Source organism: Eutrigla gurnardus (assembly GCF_963514095.1).
Source record: "Eutrigla gurnardus genome assembly, chromosome: 6".
Classification (NCBI taxonomy): Eukaryota; Metazoa; Chordata; class Actinopteri; order Perciformes; family Triglidae; genus Eutrigla; species Eutrigla gurnardus.
In genome coordinates, this window is record NC_139920.1 from 6,245,265 (window position 1) to 6,267,706 (window position 22,442).

Below are 22,442 nucleotides of genomic sequence, written 5' to 3' on the forward strand. Positions count from 1 at the left end.
GCACGGAGGGAAACACACAAACACGCGCATGTAGGCATTTGGTACAAATTAATAGACTGCTATAATGAAGGTATAATGAAACTGTTATGATCCCTGAGGGGACATTCATCATGAAACTATTTTGTCCCAGTAATTCTGTTTTTCAGGAGACATGATCCAGATGCTTTATGTTCACTGCCAACATGTTTTCGTTGGATATTCCTCCCTACACACACGTGAGAACAGGCTGAAGCCATTATTCTAAGGCTGAGCAAAGACAGCGTGGTTGTGGTCAATTTAAGTGTAACATCTATCAAACAGTATGAGACACACGGAGCCGGTAAGTCAGCAGGCAAAGAATGAGTCCCTGGTTTAGGAGGGTTTAGCCCAGGTTTTAAACCAGCCACATCCTCAGGGATCCCATCTCATGATCCATTTAGCAAGAAGATGAAAGTCCAAACAATAGCTACACTCATTAAATACATCCCCATGAAGGTTCAGGTTTTGTTACGCAGTGCTATGAAATGTAACGTCCTTGGGCTTTTTATTAAGATTATGAAAACAATACAATGAATTATTATTATTATTATGGGTTGTGAATGCAGGAGGCATTTACAACATGTGTTTTTCTGCACACAAATTCTTTATTGTCCGCGTCTGAAAGTTTGGCCCCTAATTTTTCAACATATTCACTCCATTCAAACACAGAATATTCATCTCAATTGGGAATCAACCACGTCTATTTGACGTTTTACGGCCATTTTTTCCCCATTCAAGCAGATTACAGAATCTTCAATAAATCCTCAATATTCACACTTTTTCAAGCATTTCCAAAGTTCATCTATTCATTCACAATCAAACTGTGAAACGCTCACAAAGATTAGGACTTTCTCACATGAATTCAACTTTGTTACAGCATTCATACTTTTTGCACAGTCACAGTTCAAATATTGGTCACTTAGCTTTTAAAAAAAACATTATTTCACAGTTTTTATATATTCTGGACATTATTCAAAGTTTTTAAAGGCAGCAATCCACATTTGGCTTCAGCTTGTCAACAGGGAGCGTTCACAACCGCAAGTTCTTCAGAATTTGCCTTCTCTATTATTATTTTTGTTTTGCAATGATGATGTCTGATCATAAATCCAGCAATCCTTTCCTGTACAGCAGTGCACTTTCACCCTGCTTAGAAGGTCAGCATCGGACTTCCCCACAGGATGGCTGGCCCTCGCTCACCTGTGGTGAGTCGCCACTGGCTCCACTGCAGTTTGGCTGAGAAAGACCCGGGTGAGTGTGGCTCGCAACTCTGGTCATGAGCTCTAAAGCATCCTCACTCCTTGTGAGTGTGACTTGTTTGCCGTGTTACCATTGTGTCTGTACAACCAATGTGTTGATGATTACATTTTTTACAAACCCACAAATGTCTGTGTAGATTTAGCCTCTTAAGTGGCTCTCAAAGTTGACGGCATCGGTGGTGGCATTTCTCAATGCATTATTTTACATGAAAATCCCAGTCGGCAAGTCCGGCGGATCGAGGGCACTCTGTCAGATTTTGAAGGTTTACAACTCTCACGCTCCTCCCCCACGACCACCGAGCTCCTTCCCCTCGACTTTGTGCCCTTTGAAATCCCTTAGATCACGCCAGGTCTGATGTTGACTCTGGTTTTTCACGGGCACCGTCGCAATCTTTCTTTTTTTCCTTATTTTCCACCTGTGTTTTCTTTTCCTTGGTTGTTTTGGACCTCCTTGTTTCGGTTTTTAACCGAGGAATTGGAAGCTTGTAGCTACTTCCCTCCGCCTCCCCCCTGTGATAGTGGAACGGCCCGAGGGGGGAGGGGCTCTTTGTGTGCACGAACACAGCCCTGCGTGCTGATTGGACAGGATGATCCGGGCGCTGTCAATTTTTACAAAACAAACAGGCTATACGTGCATATAATTATGCATATAAATAGGTGATATGTGCTCTGAAATCGCTTCATTTGTACTTGATTGTCTATGAAAGCTGCCCTATTGTATTAGGCCATATAGATTTATACAAACACCTTACTGATAGCGACCACAGCTGGACAAGACTGCTGAATAACGTGTAGCACGTGTACCAATGTAGCATCATAACTGTGTTAAGAGTGTCAGTGCAATAAATGTGAAAACGAATGATATTAACAAGCTAGCCTGCTGTTAACAATCGTTTCTTTGGCCAGCTTCAGTCTCTGTTGTGAGTTACTTTAATCTATTTAGAGAACAAACTACTCATGTATGTACACGAGCTGAAGGAAAACAATGATCCCCAAGTCTGCTGTGTTCTACTGGTGTCAATGTTTATTAGCCTCATCGAGCAACCTGACATCCGCACACGTCTGCATGTACGCTGACCTGCTGCTTCCTTTTTGGGCTTTGAGAAATACACTGGAATATGATCAAAGTGTCCAATAAACATCTTGCAGCACGATATTCCTCCACAATCTGCTGGTACAGTCTGATCGGCCCCAGCTGAACCAAAATTACAGAAAACTCAAAACTGCCTTCAAAAGGAGAAGAGGAAACATTCCACGTAGCACACACACCGACCCCCCCCCCCCCAAACACACACACACACACACCGACACACACACATACACACACTCACACACACACCGACCCCCCCCCCCCAAACACACACACACACACACACACACACACACCGACCCCCCCCCCCCCCCACATAACACACACACACCACACACCGACCCCCCCCCACCCACACACACACACACACTCACACCGACACACACACACACACACAACGACCCCCCCCCCCCCAAACACACACACACTCACACACACCGACAGACACACACATACACACACAGACCCCCCCCACACACACACACACCGACCCCCCCCCACCCACACCGACACACCGACACACACACACACCGACCCCCACACACACACAAACACACCACGACACACACACATACCGCCCCCCGCCCCCCCACACACACACACACACCACGACACACACACACACCACGACACACACACACACCACGACACACACCACGACACACACACACACACCTACCCCCTCTCCCACACACACAACGACACACACATATACACACACCGACACACACACCTGAACACACCGACACACACACACACCGACCCCCCCCACACACACACAAACAGTCACACACAACGACACACACACACATACACACACCGACACACACACCTGAACACACCGACACACACACACACCAACCCCCCCCCCCACACACACACACAACGACACACACACATACACACACCGACACCCACCTGAACACACCGACCCACACTCACACACACACACAGATACACACACAGATACACACACCCCCACACAGACACACACACACCCCCACACACACACACACCCCCCACACACACACAACACACAACACACAACACACACACACACACACACACAGCAGCACAGCCAAAAGCTGCACCTGAGTCCTGGGACGAACTCCAAGAATGTGTGCTGCACTTTTATGTGTGTGTGTGCCCATTGTTCCATGTGTGCCTGCACATGTGGCTGTGCCTGTGAGAGTGGCAGGAAGAGAAAGCACTCTGCAGCGGTTTTTGAGCTCAGTCTAATCTCTCTGAACAGCAGCAGAGTCCATCAGTTGAGTGAGGATACGATCGCTGCTTCTGCATATAAGTTAATCAAGCTCTCTCTGCTGGAGGCCTCTTTGATGTGAACACACCTTTTATGAGGTCATACCAGTAAATCAATAAAGTATTATGCACTGTGCAGTTGTCATGGCACTCATAAATGTTTACAATCTGCGGCCCTGCAGCACAAACAGGAGATGTAAAAGGAAATACACACTGGCAGCGTACGACATTTGTTTCAACAACAAACTATTGTTTTGTTTGTTTCTTATCCCATATACCTGCAGCTCCTTAATGCACATCAACACACAAGGACATGCCATAGTCTCACTTTCCATTATCAAAGCTAGGCACCACTGGAAAAGTTCCCGTCCTGTTATTTGACGATGTCTCCTGTCTCTACAACCTTGGTTACTTGGCCTTTTTTCAAGGTGACCTTTGTGATCGGATGTGCCGGATCAGAACTGTGCCCACGCTTCACACTGCAATGCAACCTGCTTGATTGGAGGGAGATAGGATATATTTTGTGGTGAAAGGTGCGGATGTAAAACGGTGGATAAACACAATAAAAAATAAATAGTATACGCCTCCTGGTATATTGTTCTTGGAAAAAAATGTATTTAGAAGCAGCAAAATCAGGAAATGTTGGGTTTGTCTATGTTTAATAAAGTGTCCAGATTGTCCCCACATGGTCTCCACCCATCACTGAAATCCAAACGTAATGCCTCAGCATCTACTCTGATTGAAATGCCTCAGCATCTACTCTGATTGAACCCTGATCCGGGTAAGATCCTTGGATCTTGGAATGTACAGAATTGGCAATAAATATGTCCTTCATCACATCCACACTGAACCAGATACACAACATCTGAGATTTTGCTAAATTATTTCTACAGATGTATCCATCTTTTAAAAAACGCTGGTTGTACAACAAATGTAAATGATATCTGCCCAGTCGCTACGTTGACACAAGCCCTCAAACAAAGCCAGTAAGACTGAAACTGGGCATGGAGTCCCCATGTTGAGAAGACGCCGTTTTCTGCTGTGAAAACGGAAATGTATCTTTATAAATCTTTGAATAGACTTCTAAAGGAAGAGAAGTTGAAGAACAACTGGCTGAAATACATGTTTATCACTATTCTTCAGCGGAACAACTCGTGTTATCTGGTTATGGTAAGGGGAGAGACATTTCTGACTAGGGATGCAAATTATCGAGTAATTCATTAATCAATAGTTGTTTCATCTTATCGTTGTTGTATGTTGTTTCCCTCTGAATAGGTTCCATCTACTGTATACGTAACATAAAATGCTAACTTCCTTATGATATAAAGAAAAACACAAATCATATTTTGAATAATTTCATTTTAATGCATCAATTTGGGGAATTTCCATCCATCCATCCATTGTCTACCGCTTATAATTTGGGGAATTTTGAGAACCAAAATATGACATATCGTTTCCTGACCAATTTCTAACAAACTGCTGGTTCTGATATAAATGTTGACATACTAAATGGGGTTGAGGAGTTTAAGCATTCAAGAAAAGATGAAAACAAAAATGACTAAAACACAGTGCTGAGCCTTTATACTATTAGTTTATTATGACTATTATTATTATTATTATTATTATTAGTAATATAAGTGGGTGAATATTCCTCAGCCTTCCTTGGTGTTTTGGTTTCGTTCACATACGTCTCCACTCGCCCATCTCTGAGCGACAGCTGAATGTGAATGTGTTCTAGGAATGTGGTCAGGACAGGCGATGCGATGTGGGCGGGTACGGAGAGAAAATAACTTTAACTTTCTGCGATGCGAGTGAAGCGAGTACCAATCACAATGTAGAATAGAGATGATTGACAGTTGACGTCAACAGAGAGTTCCACAGAGATGTGCAGCTTGAACTCGCCGTCGGCGGCAGTTATTTTTTTTTTTTGCCAGCGAGTAGAATTCAGCGAGAAAGCGAGTGATGGGCGAATAGCGACGTATGTGAACGGGGCTATACGCGCCGTCAAACTGGCCAGCTGAGGGGGCGTCGCCGCGGGGGACGCCTCGCCATGGCAACGGGGGAAAACAGAACGTTGATGAGCCAGACCAGCCGCGAGGATTTCCCCTTATAATACGCGCTGCTGCCCTCCTGTTTAGACCTATCATTAGAGCCGTTAGTTAAGTCCATTTGCCTTGATAAAATCATTTTGGGCGAACATCGAGACTATGGCGGCCGAAATTAGACTATGGCGGTGCGCCATAATGTGTGGGAAACACCACTTCCCGTTTGTCTTGTTGTTGTCGTCAGAGCCCTGAGCTGCGTTTCAATAACAGTTTGAGTCGCCCTCGCTCACTCGCCCTCAGCCCTTGCTATGACGTCACACGGAGGCCACTTGGAGGGCGGAGGGAAAGTGGGCGGAGGGGGAGTGAAAGAGGTAAATGGAACACACCTGCCCTCGTTCACTAACAGCCCAGACAATCATGGATCAACCACACGTTGTTGGAGTAGCGCTATACTGCCTATTCCAAATTACACAGAATATGTGGAGACTCATTTCATTGAGACGAAGACGTATTCTACGCTTGATGGCAATACGTCGGCTTATATACTTACACTTGTAAACGTTGGGCTCTGCCATAACTCTGCAACAGACAGTCTAATTGCACAATTTAAGAAAATGAATTAAATTTAATTAATTTTCTACTTTCTTCTTTCTTCTTCTTCCTTGGTGGTGAATAGACAGCAGACAATGGTGTTTGAGGTTCATTATCGCCACCGCATGGACATATTTTTCGTGCACCACTGCAATGCATTGTGGGTGATATACAGCTCTGGAGTGACCATCGTTGTTCACTCGATCACTCAGCCCTCAAGGGTCGATCTCACGGAGTTCACTTCAGCTGTTCAGGGAAATGGAACAGCCCTTAAGATGGCGGCGGGGATTCCCCCGAGGGCAAGTGCTTAGGGCAAGTGAGCGAGGGCGACTCAAACCGTTACTGAAACGCAGCCCTCCTTCGCTTGTGTTCGCGCATGTGCGTCAAGTACGCCTGGTGTCAAGAGCGCCCTCAGGCGGACTGGCGGGGAATTACGTGTTCAAAACGCAATTAATTTATTTTAATCGAGTAATTTCTTATCGACAATTAATCGATAATCGATTAATTGTTTGCATCCCTATTTCTGACATACAAACTAAGTTGTTGATCAATCACAACAGATTTGGCCAGCTGACCAATCAAAGGAGACTGGGATTTTTGGGAGGGAGGGGCAGGAACTCAAACGTTTCAGAGAGGGGCTTAGAAGAGCTGCTGCAGCGCAGTCTGATGGGAAAATAAAACATGTTCTAGTAGTGACCTGAAAAACAAGTAACACAGCACTGGAAAAAGAGCAGTCCAGGTCTCCTTTAAGGACTTAGTTTTAGAAATAGTGGCTTTGCAAGATTGTATGTATGTAATTCACTGAATGAGTTAAAAACCAACATTATCATTACATTTACCAGCCTCAAAACTACCCTGTTGAAAAATAATGACTGAAGAAGACAACTTTCTGTCTTCTCTGTCAACATAGCTGACAACCCAGGTGTCATCATTTCTCATTATTTTGTCAAATCACACTTCACTGCAGCAGTATACCATATGTGTAGAGAACAGAGGGGAGAAGGGGACAGACCCGAGGCTGAACCAGCAGAGACTCTGTCCATGTGCTGAACACTCGGCTGTGACGCTGACCAAAAAGATATAGAAGATTTGGTTCTGGTCTTATTGTCCGGTGGTTCAAAGAGGATGGAAAGCTTCCGCTTTTGCACATTGTTTTCACACAATTCCAGATTTGAGCGAGTTGAAAGTAGAGACCTAAACTCTAAAATACCTCGACATTTTAACTACACTAGGTGTGATCCTTTAGTGGTTTACATGAGTCATGTCTGCAGCTACACCTGCCATCTATCTAACACTGTAACATGTCTCAACGGAATAAAAAGCTCTCTCAACACTGCGTACTAACTCGCTGGCCTACTATTCCCTGCTCGCCGTTTAATTCCCTGAGGATTAAACTGATATCTGAACTCAAATGCCTTAATGTCGGGTGTGTCCCTGCCATGTGGGTGTGCAGCTCCATCACATCTGCGAGCCTAGATTGCTTCTGGTGGAGCAAAACCATAATCTCAGGACTTTCATCACTATGTGAATCACATTAAACACACACTGAGTGATGACAAGTTTTAGTTCTTTTTGTCTTATTTTATGCAGGGACCTTTTGCATCATACCTGCTCGGCTACCAAACAAGCCACAATCTGTCCGTTTCCCCGAGTGAGTCAACCGAAAGTGGTTTCAGAGTTTATATCGCAGGCAGTTAAGACCTTTATGTTCATAATGCATGTGTCTATCAGGCTCAAGCCATTCACCAAGACGTTAGTCAAATCACAGGTGCAAGCTGACCAGCTGCATCGAGGGCTGGAAAAGCTATTAAAGGATGGTTTGAATACAGACTTGGAACAGAGGTAGGATGGAACCATTTCCGTATATAATCATTTCAACACCAACATTTTTCATTTTTTTTGCTAATTCAAACACTTCAGGGAACATGAGTCCTTGAGTAAGCAGCTTCTCCCCATTAAAAACAATCTCTCCAGTGTTTCTGCTATCATGATGATTAATGATATTCATAGTGAGACAATAAAAAAGGGTCAACAATTTAGTGGCAACATATATACAGAGCAGAGGTAATGATCATTTTCATACATGGGCCCATTAGTATAATGTTGTTGTGTTGTAGCATGTCAGAATAGGAATGCAAAAAAGATTATCGTCGGCAACGTCGTCGTTTGAAGTAAAGCCACAAAACAGACCGACTGGACTGATGAACTCATCTGTAGTTCTCACGTCATATCAGTTATCTCAAATGTGTATTGAAACAATGCTGTCATTGATAAATTAGTTACAGCAGCAACCACGAAGCTGCAATTCTCAGCCGGCTATTCTATAAAAGGTAAGCACCAGTGATCAATGTTAGCAGCATGAGCTTGTTAGCAGAAGTAGCACGTAAACAATCCATGTAGCTCATAGACAGTTTAGCTAGCTAATGTAACATATAATATGACATTTAATTAATACTACGACAAAACAAAACCTCAACTCCTTTAGTCTCAGAGTATCATTGGTGTTACAATGTGATGACGTCGTCAGGACGTCGCTCCGCAACACTAACATATCATTTGACAAATCTTTGTATTGAATTTCCATGACGGCAAAAAAGCCTTGTGTGTTTTTTTTTTTTTTTTTAGAGATTCTTGAAGGGAGAATTCTCATTCTATTTAAATCCAAACTTGAGATGATCCTCTGAAATGTAATTGAATCGGACTGTGAGGTGATGATTCCCACCACGACTAGGTAGTGTGTTGTAAGAGGACTGGTTAAGCGTCCATGATGTGTGATTGTGCTCCTTTACTTAGCTGCTGAGCTGGAGGAAGCAGGATGTTTTGTTGGAAGCTCCTTTACTGGCCACAGCCCAAAGGTTATTAACCCACAATCAGGACAGGGAGGGACAGCCGCCGTGACTTCCACAGACATGACACACACACACACACACCCACACACACACAAGACGCGTATTGTTTGATTCACACTAAAGCTTGGTACATCAAACTGTCACGCCCACTCAAACACACAAGTCAAGCAGCTTGTGAAACGAGTATTGACAGAGTCGGTGTGTAAACAATGAGATCACTGTGAGTCGATACGGAAGCAGCGATGGAGAGGCCTCCTCCGCCATCACATGCCCTCAACCCCGTTCTCTTAGTATCTGACCTCAGATCAGCACCTTAAAGAACTCGAGGAACACCTGCCGAACATCGACCTCGTCTCACCGACTGGGAGACGTAGTGAACGTGGCTGGCTTCCATTAAAAAGGGGCGGCACAGATTGGAATCCTTTGAGATCGCTTTGCCTGACAGACACACAGAGCTAAAAACGGCGCAGCTAAGCTAAATGATGCGGTGGAGACTTACTGTGAAAGTGGCTGCATGTGCCAAGACAACATGCAGCATCGTGGCTGCCACATGATGGACTCAGCCTGTTGGTGCATCAGTTAGCATTGTAGTTCGGCAGCTTGTTTGGCACTTCAACCCACAGCACCGTGTGGGCAAAGCAGTAAACTCATCAGTTAACTGTTAATGATCAGTTAACAAGAGTCGGCTATAGGTTAGAGCCATATTGTGCTCCTGCTAATGGCTCAGCTAAAACATCCAATATTTTGGGAAACAAACCCATATTTTACGTCAACAATTACACATAATTCAAATTAACGTGACTCTTACATTAACTTCACAGGATCCAAATACAACCTATGCAAAATGGACTATTCATATTTTCACTAATGCTAATTTTAGCTTTAAAGCCAATCTGATATTTTCACAGGATTTTTTTTTTTTTTTTAATTTATGGTCATCTTTATGTACTAAATTATTTAACCTAAGGTGGTTTTCTCATCTGGATGTGCTCATTGGATATAATTCATAGCTGCTTTATTAAAATGTCATTAAATATTATTAAAATATTAGCTATCAATTCCTCATAGTTTCAGAAACACAGACCTTTCAATTTATACCCCTAAAAAGCCATGTGCAAAAAATGCATTTTTTTTCTAACTTCAGGGAACTTATAATAACATAATGGAGTGATCTTGGAAGCTAATGTTGCAGATATTTTCTAAATGGCATCCACATTTTTCAATTATGGCATCAGTTAGCCTCTGGGATGCTTATTTATCACTCTATAGAACACTAAAAATGGCTTTTTGGCCAAAACCAGCTAAAATAAGGTGAAACTACAGGAGCCATCCAGAAAATATGGTACAACTCAGAATGTGTTCCTCATAACACAGTAATCATAGGCTAATTATCTATTTACATGTATATTTGCCAGGCTAATTATCCATCACATGTATATTTGCCAGGCTAATGCAGTTTGTCCATCTATTCCATCAGTTGGGCAACAAAAATATTGTCTTCAATCACCAATGAGTTCTACTTTGCCATTGTTTGCTACGGTCTGCGTTTGCTTGTTTTGTGGGATTGCCTCCTTTGATCATTTTCAAATGTCAAAAATTTGCAGGAAGTGTAGAGTTGCAATCACAGCAGCTTAACACTGATTAAAAAACAGCAAAGTAGAAAGAAGTGGAATTAATGAGTGAGTTAAAAAAAGAGAAGCTCCTTATGACATAACATAGCTGTTGTACACACAGAATTGTTGCTACATAAATTTAAATGATCTGGGATTTATCAAGACAACAGGTAAAGATTGACTGAGGTTCAAATGCTGCTGTTTTCATTCAAACAGGTTTCTGCTTGTAACATTCCAGCTTCCCTCCATCTGTCCCGACCGTGCACACCTCGGTCCACACTGCAAGCTAACACACAGCTAATCACCCACTGGGAAACACACACACACACACACACACACACACACACACACACACACACACACACACACACACACACACACACACACACACACACACACACACACACACACACACACACACACACACACGTCCAACATCAACAACGAGCCAGCGGGTCATAAAACTCACTGAGCTCTGGACAGTTTTGTATTTATTAGTTTGATCTGAGCTTTCAAACTCAAAACTGTGTTCATAAACAGCATCCCACAAGACAATTTAACAATCTATCATCTCACTCACAGTATATATTTTCATCAGCGAACGTTACAGGTATCAACATGTTCAATGAGGGAAACTGTATACTTCCAGGAAGACATCTTTACCCAACGGCTCTTGCCGTTACTGTGACGTCATTTTTTGAGAAATTCACAAAATATGATATGGCCTGGGAAAAGATGGCAGACTCACACAGTTGCCTCGCCAACATTTCAAACATTAATCTGAAGTGGATTTTACTGGCCAAACGCTCCATTTTTGAGTCAGCTAGAACATGAGGAGGATAGGATGAACTTCAAATGAATACACAAAGATTTCCTGTAAGGGCTGATTTGTTTTGTTCAAATATATTTCCCACATAAACTGATGTGGATATATACAATATATAAAAATACCCAGCCACTGTTCCAACACGACGCTACAATTTCCTTTATCTTGTTTGGCATGAAGCGCAGCATCGAGGAGCACAGGTGTGCTACACCGCTCATTAACTTGATTCGCTGTTTAACGGTCATTAATCTTGATTATGGGGCATTTGTGAGGCTCATTAGCTTCACCTGAATGAAATCTGGATCAAACATTTAGTTGGCAAGACTTAAATAAGATACAGGGATGGAAGAAAGAGAGCAGAGGGAGGCAGGAGAGAGAGTGAGGCAGGAGAGAGAGGGAGACAGGAGAGAGAGGGAGGCATGAGAGAGAGGGAGGCAGGAGAGAGTGAGGCAGAAGATAGAGGGAGGCAGGAGAGAGAGGGAGGCAGGAGAGAGAGGGAGGCAGGAGAGAGAGGGAGGTAGGAGAGAGTGAGGCAGAAGATAGAGTGAGGCAGGAGAGAGAGGGAGGTAGGAGAGAGAGGGAGGCAGGAGAGAGAGGGAGGCAGAAGATAGAGGGAGGCAGGAGAGAGAGGGGAAGACTTAGTGAGAGGGAGGATAAGAACATAAGAATAAACCTTCTCTCAGTGAACGGCAGAGTAATGTGGCATTCAGCTCAGTGTGAAATCAGCCCATCGATCAGACTCAATGACCGGGGGAGGAAGGGGGAGCTGAAAGAGAGAGGCATAACGCAGCACTAAGCAGGTGATGGATTTTCTTCATTAAGTTTGTTGCGTTGGAAGCCAAAACCTAGCCTCTGAATCTCGCTGTTTCAGGATTTAACTGGCCAAAGCTAAATTTGAAGACACATGAGAAACGGTCTGAAAGAGACGACAGGAGGCAACACGTGACCTCGCATTGAAAACTTGTTTAGGACTATAGTGGACTAGGTGAGCAGGAAAAACTCAAGGCACAAACATAGAAGAGTAAAGATTTAATGCTGTGTCCCGTCTCTTTTGTTCACTTCTCCCTCCCCCATCGCTGGCAGCACAGTAATATATTATTATATATTGACGTAAAGGACCCTTCCTAGTTATAATTTTGGTTAATGAGGGCTTTGTAATTGAAGTCATTCACCCTCCTGCATCTGTGCCTCCCCATTAACGTCCGTCTCGGCACCCTCAAATGGCACACATTAGCCATTTGGGCTCCATCAATCAGCCTCTCGGCCTGCGAGTCCCTGAGGTCGTTCTGGCTCGGCGGCTCCTCAGCTGCACTCTGATCACACATCGCTGTAAAATCACTCTCCCATATCATTGCCAGGGAGGGCTGCAGGTTTAACGGTTAACTTAACAGATACCTAATGAACAGGAAAGAGCAAAGAGCCAAGGCTTCTGTCGGAAGTAAGGAAATCTGGGAACAGACTTGAAGCATGTTCTAGTAAGGCTGGATTTGTGAATAAAACACTGATATCTGATATCAAAATAATACTGGCATTGAGTAATATTACTAGTATTGTAGCCATGTGAAAAATGACAGCAAGGTAGAAAGTCACTTGTGAGAATATTTAGGATTATCCCGATAATGGAAATTCACCACAACCAAGTTATTGTTTATTATTAGATGCCAACTTCTCAGTTAGTCAAACTGTTTAATGAAGAAGTTACTTCAATGAATTGATTGATTATACTGCTGGGAGGGGGGTATTTTCAAGAGGCAGGAACATAACAGCGTATATAGAGCTCTAATCCTGTCTGTCCTTTGTGTATTGTAATTGCTTTGGCTAGAAACACACATAGTCGCACACAGTCTGTAACTAATCTGACGATCACGAAAGAAAGTGTGACTTATTGCAGTGATCAGATGGGGAGGAAATGATTTCCTACAGCAAACAACCAGACCTCAATCTGCTCTCACACGGCCGCCTTCCCTGTTACCTAAAACCTCTCTAAGCTCCAGCTGGAATCCAATGAATGCAGGAGGGAGCGCTGATCGCATAAACCGCAGAGCCAAATAAATGTGAGAGCTGATGTAGGAAATATGAAATGTTTAGATAACACCGTTCAGACCACACGCTAGGCCATCTGGTCTATCAGTGCGAGTGCTACAGTCTTGCACAACTGAGTAACTATGTCAGTGTTTCCCCTACCATTGTACAGGCCAAGGAGACCTGCCGCCAGGCCAAAAAAAAAAAATCAATACGCCAACAATAAGCTACCTATCAATTAATTCATAAATCAATAATCATTTACATTAGGAGCGCCTCCGCGCAGCACAGTAGACTTGCTCCGCAAGACGCGCGGCCGCAACAATCCTCGCCGCGCGCTCCCGCTACGTTCTTGTTCGTGTACTTTACACGCTTGATGTTGTTCTGATGCCGCTCTGCCTCGTTAAACCACCACGATGTCGCTTTCTACTTTGAAAACACGGAAAGTTGACACTGTATTTTGATAAGCTGTTGCACTCTTCAGACTCGTGGTGTGAGCGGAACCGGACCGGTACCGGAACCGGACCGTGGCATTTATAAGAAAAATGCCGCTGTGTGTCTCCGTCCAAAATCCGCTTTCCTCGCGCTGCCTGCTCGCACAGATCCGCTCGTGCGCACATGCGCTGATGCAGGTCGAGTGTTGTCGAGAAATATATGCAGAGACGGCGCTCCTTAAAAACAACATCAAGCCATGCGTGTGTAGTATTAGGACGTGATGACGTTTGTACAACTGGCTAACAGGCCAAGGCTTGTTTGGGCTGGAGCAGTGTGAATGCAAAGCAGTGGCGAGGCACGCTACTGATCGCGCCCTCAGGCAGCCTATGTTAATAAAATAAGGATTGTTTTTGATAAGCTGTGGAACTCTGAGTTAACCTATTTCTACCTGAATTTCTATGAACTATTAGGCTGTTGAGTAAACCTATAACTTATATTTTACTTGATAAAATAACTCATATGTCGTTATAGTGTTTTACAGTATCTGTAGCTATTATTAATGTGATGCTCCTCATTTTCCAGACATATTTTTCCGGCCCCTAATTTTGGATCATTTCCATCAACCGGCACCTTAATAAGTCACTCTCTCCTTGAATCCTTGAAAACCTTGAATACACTCTGGTTGAACAAAAATGTTGAATGCAAATATATTAATTGCAGAATTGCAGACTGCTTGCTGTACCACCTGACTTAATCCAACCAATACACCATCCCACGCGTCTCGTCTGTATAGGGTTTTTTCAGTGGGTACCACCGGGCCTGAAATTCTAGGGGAAACACTGTATGTCATACTGTTGTTTTTCATCCTGTCCAACATAAAGCCATCTTGGGTTTCTCTGACAGCAACAAAAAAAAAAGAGAACGATTTTGGTTTCTATCTGATCTTTTTTCATTCACTCTGTCTCCTTTTGTGTGTCACGCTGAGGTGACAGAGCTCAAAGCTGAACGATACACTCAGAAAGTCATGACTGGAGAAGCATTTAACATGCTGCGCTAATGGAGACTATGCAGGAGCGTTTAGCCCAACAGCCCTCCCTCTTCTCTCCGACCCCATTAACACTCTACTGTACAGAACATTGTTAATCCACTGTAGGTTTCACTCGACTTCCAGTCTCTCCTAATTAGCTTGATCCTGCTGGTGGGCTTCAGCTGGGACATCTCTCTCCTGAGTATAACGGATTACCCCGTCTTCTCTACTTATCAACCAACGTACAGTAGCTCCAGGGGTAGAGAAATAATCACTGGATGCTTTTTATTTCTCATTTACCTGGGCTTGTATCTCGCTCACAAAATCACACTCACATTTCAGCTGCAGACAAAGTAGACACCTGCTATCCTGTGTCAGTGTTAAGACTTGTGCGACCTGCAGGCAATGAGCGTTACAGCTTTTACTTTTAGTTACTCCAACCTCCAGAGCATATTAGGAATCCAATTTAGTTCATAGCAATATGTCACCAAATGTCTGAAGGTGTTATGTTCTTCGTTTCCATCCATTTTTCATGCACTTAAACATCAGAAAGACGGTCTGAGAAAAGTCCCCACAGTCAGCAGAACCAACCGTTCTAACAATTAACAACAGCTATAAATGATGGCAGTGATGATCATTTTCACTTCCCAGTCCTGGACAATGGTGGGCAAGCTTACCAGCTGTATGAATCCAGTAATGTTTTCCTAAATGAATACAATATATAATCATGGTAAGACTGGAAGTGGAGGTTTGACAAATAAACCAAACTACATAAAAACACAGGCGGTACCTCATCAGACTTTGACTCCAGAGTGAGAGAATATCGTGGGCAGAAGGAAAGGAGGAAATTGTATTTTGTCAAAATGACCCGAGGATGATGTGAAACACATACAGCAACATTTAAAGTGAGGAACAAAACGGAACATTTAAAAGTTGCTCCAACTGTTGACAGGTCTTAGAGGGGACATTCAGGAAGGAACTACAGCTGTGTATGACTCAACATATTTGACCTTACTTACTTTGTAAAAAATGTATTGAGTATAATGATTTAAATCTGGCATACCACATATCTATGACTACAATGACCAAGATATTAACAGCTTTGCCTTCTTTATGGTTTGCGACAATCACAAATTCAAAAAGTAGTGAGGTGAAACACCTAACTCTAGCCTCGAAGGAACAGATTCTTGTTGGAAGAACAACAATTCAGAGCGATTTATTTTTGAATCATTGAAGTAAACAATAAGGAATAAGAAGTTCCAGAGCTGCAATAAATGTCTGTCAGACCACTGCAGGGACATTGTCTGACAGGGTTTATGGTGTTGGTGGACTGCATCGCTTTTACTGCTCCCGTTTCACCATGTCAGAGCACACACAGTAAAACAGGGATGTGTCAGGACCGAAATGCCAGACTGAGAATGCCCCAGGAGGACAGGAGGAACAGCTCTAGAAGCCAATCATCTGGTGGGAACCAGTGAAACGCCCTATGAGGGGAAGAGGAGACGTTTTTAACAAGTACGGTAACTGCAATTTTTAAGAGATATTAAGTTCCTCACAGCTCTGCTATTAAACATATTAATGCCAGAATGCAGTGTTTTTTTGTTTATTTTTAGGCAAGTTTGGATTTTTGTAATACATATGGCAAGAGCATACATTGGAAGTTGGGCTTGATCACATTTTTCTTTTATCACTTTACTGTCCACAATATACAGGATCCCTAACATTTTGCTGACTCATTTCACACCATTACAAATGACGCATGCCTCAGGCATTCCTGTACCGCTCATTCCAATCAGACCAGTGTACACAGGTTGTAAACATGTAATGTTTCTTCCACTGTCGGAAACAAAGGCTCCCAGGACAGAAACAGCTGACGGATTCCTTGATTGCACAGGATGTTGATTGGAAGCGCACTCGCGTTTCCTGTAAGCCCACCCCCCAGCACTCAGCCTCATTCACATGCACCGAGGAAGGGAAACAACTGTGGCTATTAGTGCATTTCACAACATTCAGGACCTAATGATTTAAAGAAGGCGTGTACAAGTGTCCGTACTGGGAAGGTGATTTACTACAAAACAGTATACACTGAGTTACAGACATCTCTTCTCAATGTAAGTTAATGGAAAAAGTATTTTTGGGCCCAACAACATCACATGACAGACACGGAAGTTGTCATTGCACCGTCTGGCCACTCTGTAAAATGTTCTTCATAGCTTGGGGCTCTTCCTGGGGCTTGACAGGTGTCATTTGTATCAATACAAGCCAGCAATCCTACAGTGTGTGTTACATGTGTTAGACAAGTCAGACGTGATGGTGTGTCTGCCTTCAGGTCAGGACATGCTAAAAAAAGTAACTGCAGTTAAACGGTCAACTTAAACAGCAGATGTTAACTGTGTCTGTTAACAAGGAAGCAACTTGCTGTTGCAGAAGGGTCTGGTCTAAAAGACCAAATAAAAATAGATTGGTTTTAAGTGAATAACCTGTTAAGTCCCACAACAACTGTCCAATGGACAGAAGCAAAGATGCTAATCATACTCTGTTTCCAGCTTCTAAAATGTGAGGATTTGTTGCGTTTCTCATCATTGGTTGACACCTGAGGACGTCTCTTGGACTAGTTCTTCCAAAAAATAATCATGAATCAATATTGAAAATGATTGTTGACTTAGCTTTTGCCTAATCCTGTTAGCAGTTTACCAAAAAAATTAAACTGGACTAATTTGCAGTAAAATCCCCTGGAAATATTACAGCACCAGAACAGAGACATGATTCATTACCCAGCATTCCACAGTGCAAGCAATAGGTAGACGTTTCACTGTATGAAAACGCCCTGTCTGGTCCTCCATTTTATACTGTTTCAAACAAAAACACATAAAAACAGCAGCAGCTCAAAAACATCTGCCTGACTTCCCATGATACCACAAAGTACACTCCCTATAACTTCACACCTCCTTCCCCCGACTCAAACCTGGCAAAGAAATGTAATTCTCCCCCCGTTAAGTTGATCCGAAGACAACGTGCCGATTCTGACATAAATGGAAAAAGTTACAAAACACAGTTGAAGGCAAATCTTATTAATTGGACTACATTTTCCTTCATTGTTCACATAGTATCCCAAAAGGCCGGGTGGTGCGGTCATATCGCATGACAAAGTCAGATCAAACTGTCCTGAGGTTGAGGAACATGACTTCATGCAGAAATGTGAAATTAGGAGCAATGACTTCATCTTTGGAAGGAGCTGTTATTAGCAAAAGGACCATTTCCATGTGTATAGGCCTCTAGACTAACTTTTAAAAGTACAAGGACAAAATACCCAGAAACCACCTGGACAATGTGACAATGAGGGTGCAGACCTCTGCTAAGACCAAAATATCAATGTTAATGAAAGAGAAAAAAGATCTGTGTATCCGCCTCGCAATTCAGGTCCGTTCTCAAAAGTAATGGGTTCTTCTGGGTCACATGCTACACTGTTCCACCTAGAGTTTTCCTGATAAAATAGAATAGAATAGATAGAATCTCTATGCCACGAACAAATAACGTGTCCTTGACACGACTATCACACCAAATCGTACACGATATCCATCTATTCTGTTCTGTTTAGTTAAAAAATTGTCATAGCTAACAGTGTGTATGTAAAATTGTGCAGATTGTCCAACATTTATGAATGTATTGTTTCTGGAATACTTCCACATTATCTATCTTTGGCTGGACAGTAGAGGGCTAAATCCACCACAGTAGTTGCAGCTAGCGTTAGCACACCTGCAGCCAGCGTCTAAACAATCCGTGAAGTTAATTGAATTATCGTAAACTTCATCAACATGTTTGCGTAATTAAGTGGCTTGTTGGTCTCCCCAACACTGTGTGACATTTATGAGTCTGACACCTTAGTATGAAACCAGTATTCATGAATTGCAGACTATTAACGCTGAAATATCCCAGTATGTGTTGCTGACATCGTTAACAAAACAGGAAGGAAAACATGTGGCTGGATAAGCAACGGTATTGCCCTGGTGACTGACTGACAGGCAGCAGGTTGTAGAGTCCAGAGAGAGATATTTAATAATTGAAATAAAAAACAATGTTAAAGTTGAGAAACAGTAACAGTAAAACAGGAAATGCTTTCGACTTTATGGGCTCATATCTTACACTTTATATAAACTGTATGAATTACTGCCTAATGAATCAACTACCATATAATGAGTGGCATTTGCTTCATTATGAGACCTTTCAAACATCTTAACATAGGAGTACGAAGTTTGACTGTTGTAACATGTTACTGAAATGTAACTTAACCCTATCATGTGATCTGCAATTAAGCACATTGACCACACATGACCCAGCAGTATCCTAGGTTTCACCTCACCTCACCATGACAGTATCAGTGGTGCAGAACTGCAGGCAGCTGCATAAAGCCTGTATATCTGTCAAGGATCATTGCATTGCAGCGGTTTCCCTTTTAATGACAATTTAAATGTCACTTTGTTTAGATAATGATTTGTCTTAATGTAGCTGCTTTTGTGTCGTGCTTCTCAGAGTCACTACTCAGTGTTGGAATAAATCCCTCAGTTAAAGCCAAGTTCAACTGCATGTTTTGCAATGCAACCACACCATGAAATCACAAAATTGGCTTACACACATTCACACAGACCACATTACAACCACACATTAAACAAACAGATAAGGGTGGACAGATCCACGCTAAAAGTGTTCATACTGCATTACCTGTGTTTTGGATTTTCATTTTCATTTTAACCCTGTATTAATTTCCATATGAAGTACTAATGCGCCCCTTCTCCCACAAGTCACAGCAAACCCATCATCTTTGCTCACAGTCAAAGCAGAGTGATGTCGTAGTGCACTTTAGACCTTCCCCTTGTTCCCCACTTTACACAGGCTTCACCTAGCAACACAACAGACGCACACACATTCATACACCACAGTGACTGAGCAAAAATACATTCATTTGGTAACATTTGATGCCAACTGTGGTACTTTCATGCAAAACCGTGTAAATACCACAGATTTGAAAAGAACAGAAAAATGATGCAGAGCTGTGGGAACAAAGGAAGGTGGAGGGAGAACCCCAGTGACAGCAAAACATCTTCCTGACCAATGTCTCGCAGAAAGGCAAGCCAAGTCAAAATGCTCCCTGTATAACACTCATTCACCACACATAAGTAGGGTTGCACAATGTAGGATTTTATCACGGATCGCAGTAAACAAGTTGATCACTATGAATGTCCATTATTGGGATAGTCGTTCATATTGTCACTCTCTAGCTTGCTTTCAAATGTAAAAAGAGCCCAAAATACTGGACATAAAAATATGTGTTAAATTATTTATGCAGGGAAACTTTATTAAGTATGATCGTCTTATTTAAGATTATTTGATTGTGTGTCACTGTTTATTAAAAAAAAAAGATGTTTCTATTGTATTTGTTTCAAAACAAAATGTAAGTAATTTTAATCGTTTTAAGCATTTGAATGATTATCGGGATAATGTCATGAATCACAATTATTTTGGCCAAGATATTTGTGACATGAAATTTCCATATATTTCTATGCAGCCTATAATATAATTTACACTCTTGATTGATACCTCTGTGTGACCAAGTGTAGCCAAAATCATATGAAGTTGTTATTCATGACTTGTAAATTGGGGGACACCTATCATTAATTGGCAGCCTACCAGATCTAACCCCTGCTAGATATGCACTGCAATAATCAAACACATGATTTGTTCACCACAGCATGTACAAATCATGAATTCACATATTTTCCAATGAGGTCTTGCACGCAGCCTTCATGGGCGCGTTGTTATCACAGTGCCTGGGAGAGTACTCACCGCATCCTTCTCCGCGCCGCCGCTCTCCTGGTGCTCCATGTTACAGAGTTTCCTCTTGTTTTTGTTTTCTGTCCTCTTCATCACCTCGGCATAAAAACCTGCTCGTGTGCGGGTTTGGCCCGGTTGGCAGCCCGGTCTGGTGTGTGGCTGCAGCCGGTCGGTAGCGTCCGTCGGTTAGCTGGCTAGCAACGTGTCAGCTCGGCTGGTGTCGACTTCAGTGACACCTCGTTGCCAAAATGAAATTCATCGCTTGTTGATGCAGTCTGTTGAGTTGAGCGTCCGCTCGAGAGTTTGTCCGAGCCAGCCAGCCATTCCTGGTCAGGAGCCAGTCCTGCGGCTGTGGCCAGCTAACTTAGGAGCCTAGCTGCACTTTTCGTGCTGCATGCACATCTGGAAAATCCGTTGTGACAAGCTGTCACTCAACCGTGCATCAGCAGCAGCCACAAGTTTATCATCGAGGGCAATAAAAAAGGGCGATTTATGGTGGCTCACAAACACAGTTCATCATTTGCGGGGTAAAACTGATCCATGCTGGACTGTCGTCTCTTGCAACAGTTCACCCAACACTACTTGTGAGTTAGTTAATGACGTTAGCGGCTGATGCTAAGCTAGCGTCCTGCTGCGTGACTAGCTGAGCGGCTAGCCAGCCTGCCTGCTACCGTTTACCTGCACAGAAAGACCGTGACACCCATGACAGGTCTGCCCTCACTCAGCGGACGCTCCAGGTGATTCTGCTGGATTCCGCGCGCTTTATCCGTGGTGGTGGTTTATCCGACAGGGGACGTCCTCTTCAGATGCTCTTCCATCATCAGATAAGGGGCTAAGTTCCGTGTGGAGACACCGGGTCGGCACTGTGTTCAACTGCAGCCGCGGCGCCGCACGGCAGACGGCACGGCTCGGTTTGTTTCCTGACTCTGACGCGGTCGCTGCAGTGTCAAGCTAGCAAGAAGGTGCTACAACTTCCGCCTACCACAATAAAAGCATCGTTTATTCAGAATCCGCTTTATGTGCCAAGTGTGTGCGCACATACAATGGATTTGAAATGAATGCATTTAAAACGTAAACATATGTATGATTTTCTTTTTCATAAAATAAAATAATGATTATATCACTGATGCCCTAGTGTGTAAACAGTCCTTTTTGGGGTCAACAGGTACATATAACGGTGTAAAATATATACGAAGATTACGTGTTTCCGTCTGAAACTATTAGTACATTATATTAATATGAATGTATATCGATATCCGGGCATTTGGTCTACAACGTGATGATAGCTTAGTTTGTCTACCACACACGTTTTATTTTGAAAGTACTTAAAACTATTTCCTGACTTCAGCTTCACCTGCTGACATAACCTGAGTGACGACTAGGCTATGTAAAATTCTTGAACTCAAACTCGCACTTCTCTTATAAGTTAGAATAAAAAGAGCGCATTTAAATTAAAAAAAAAGGCGCTCGGACCAACTTTCCTTCATTTTGAATGTCTGCCTGTTCTTTGCGTGTGTGTGTGTGTGTGTGTGTGTGTGTGTGTGTGTGTGTGTGTGTGTGTGTGTGTGTGTGTGTGTGTGT

At 43.0% G+C, this 22,442-nt stretch overlaps 1 protein-coding gene across 1 annotated transcript in view; it reads right to left on the minus strand.

The window, feature by feature from the left end:
• mast2 (microtubule associated serine/threonine kinase 2) overlaps positions 1-21,766 on the minus strand; it is a 170,308-nt gene extending 148,542 nt beyond the window's left edge. Inside the window, 1 exon segment of the mRNA XM_084012386.1 lies at positions 20,874-21,766. Coding sequence (XP_083868512.1) covers positions 20,874-20,954 — 81 coding nt within the window. The 5' untranslated portion in view covers positions 20,955-21,766.
• Between the last annotated feature and the right edge of the window lie 676 nt (positions 21,767-22,442).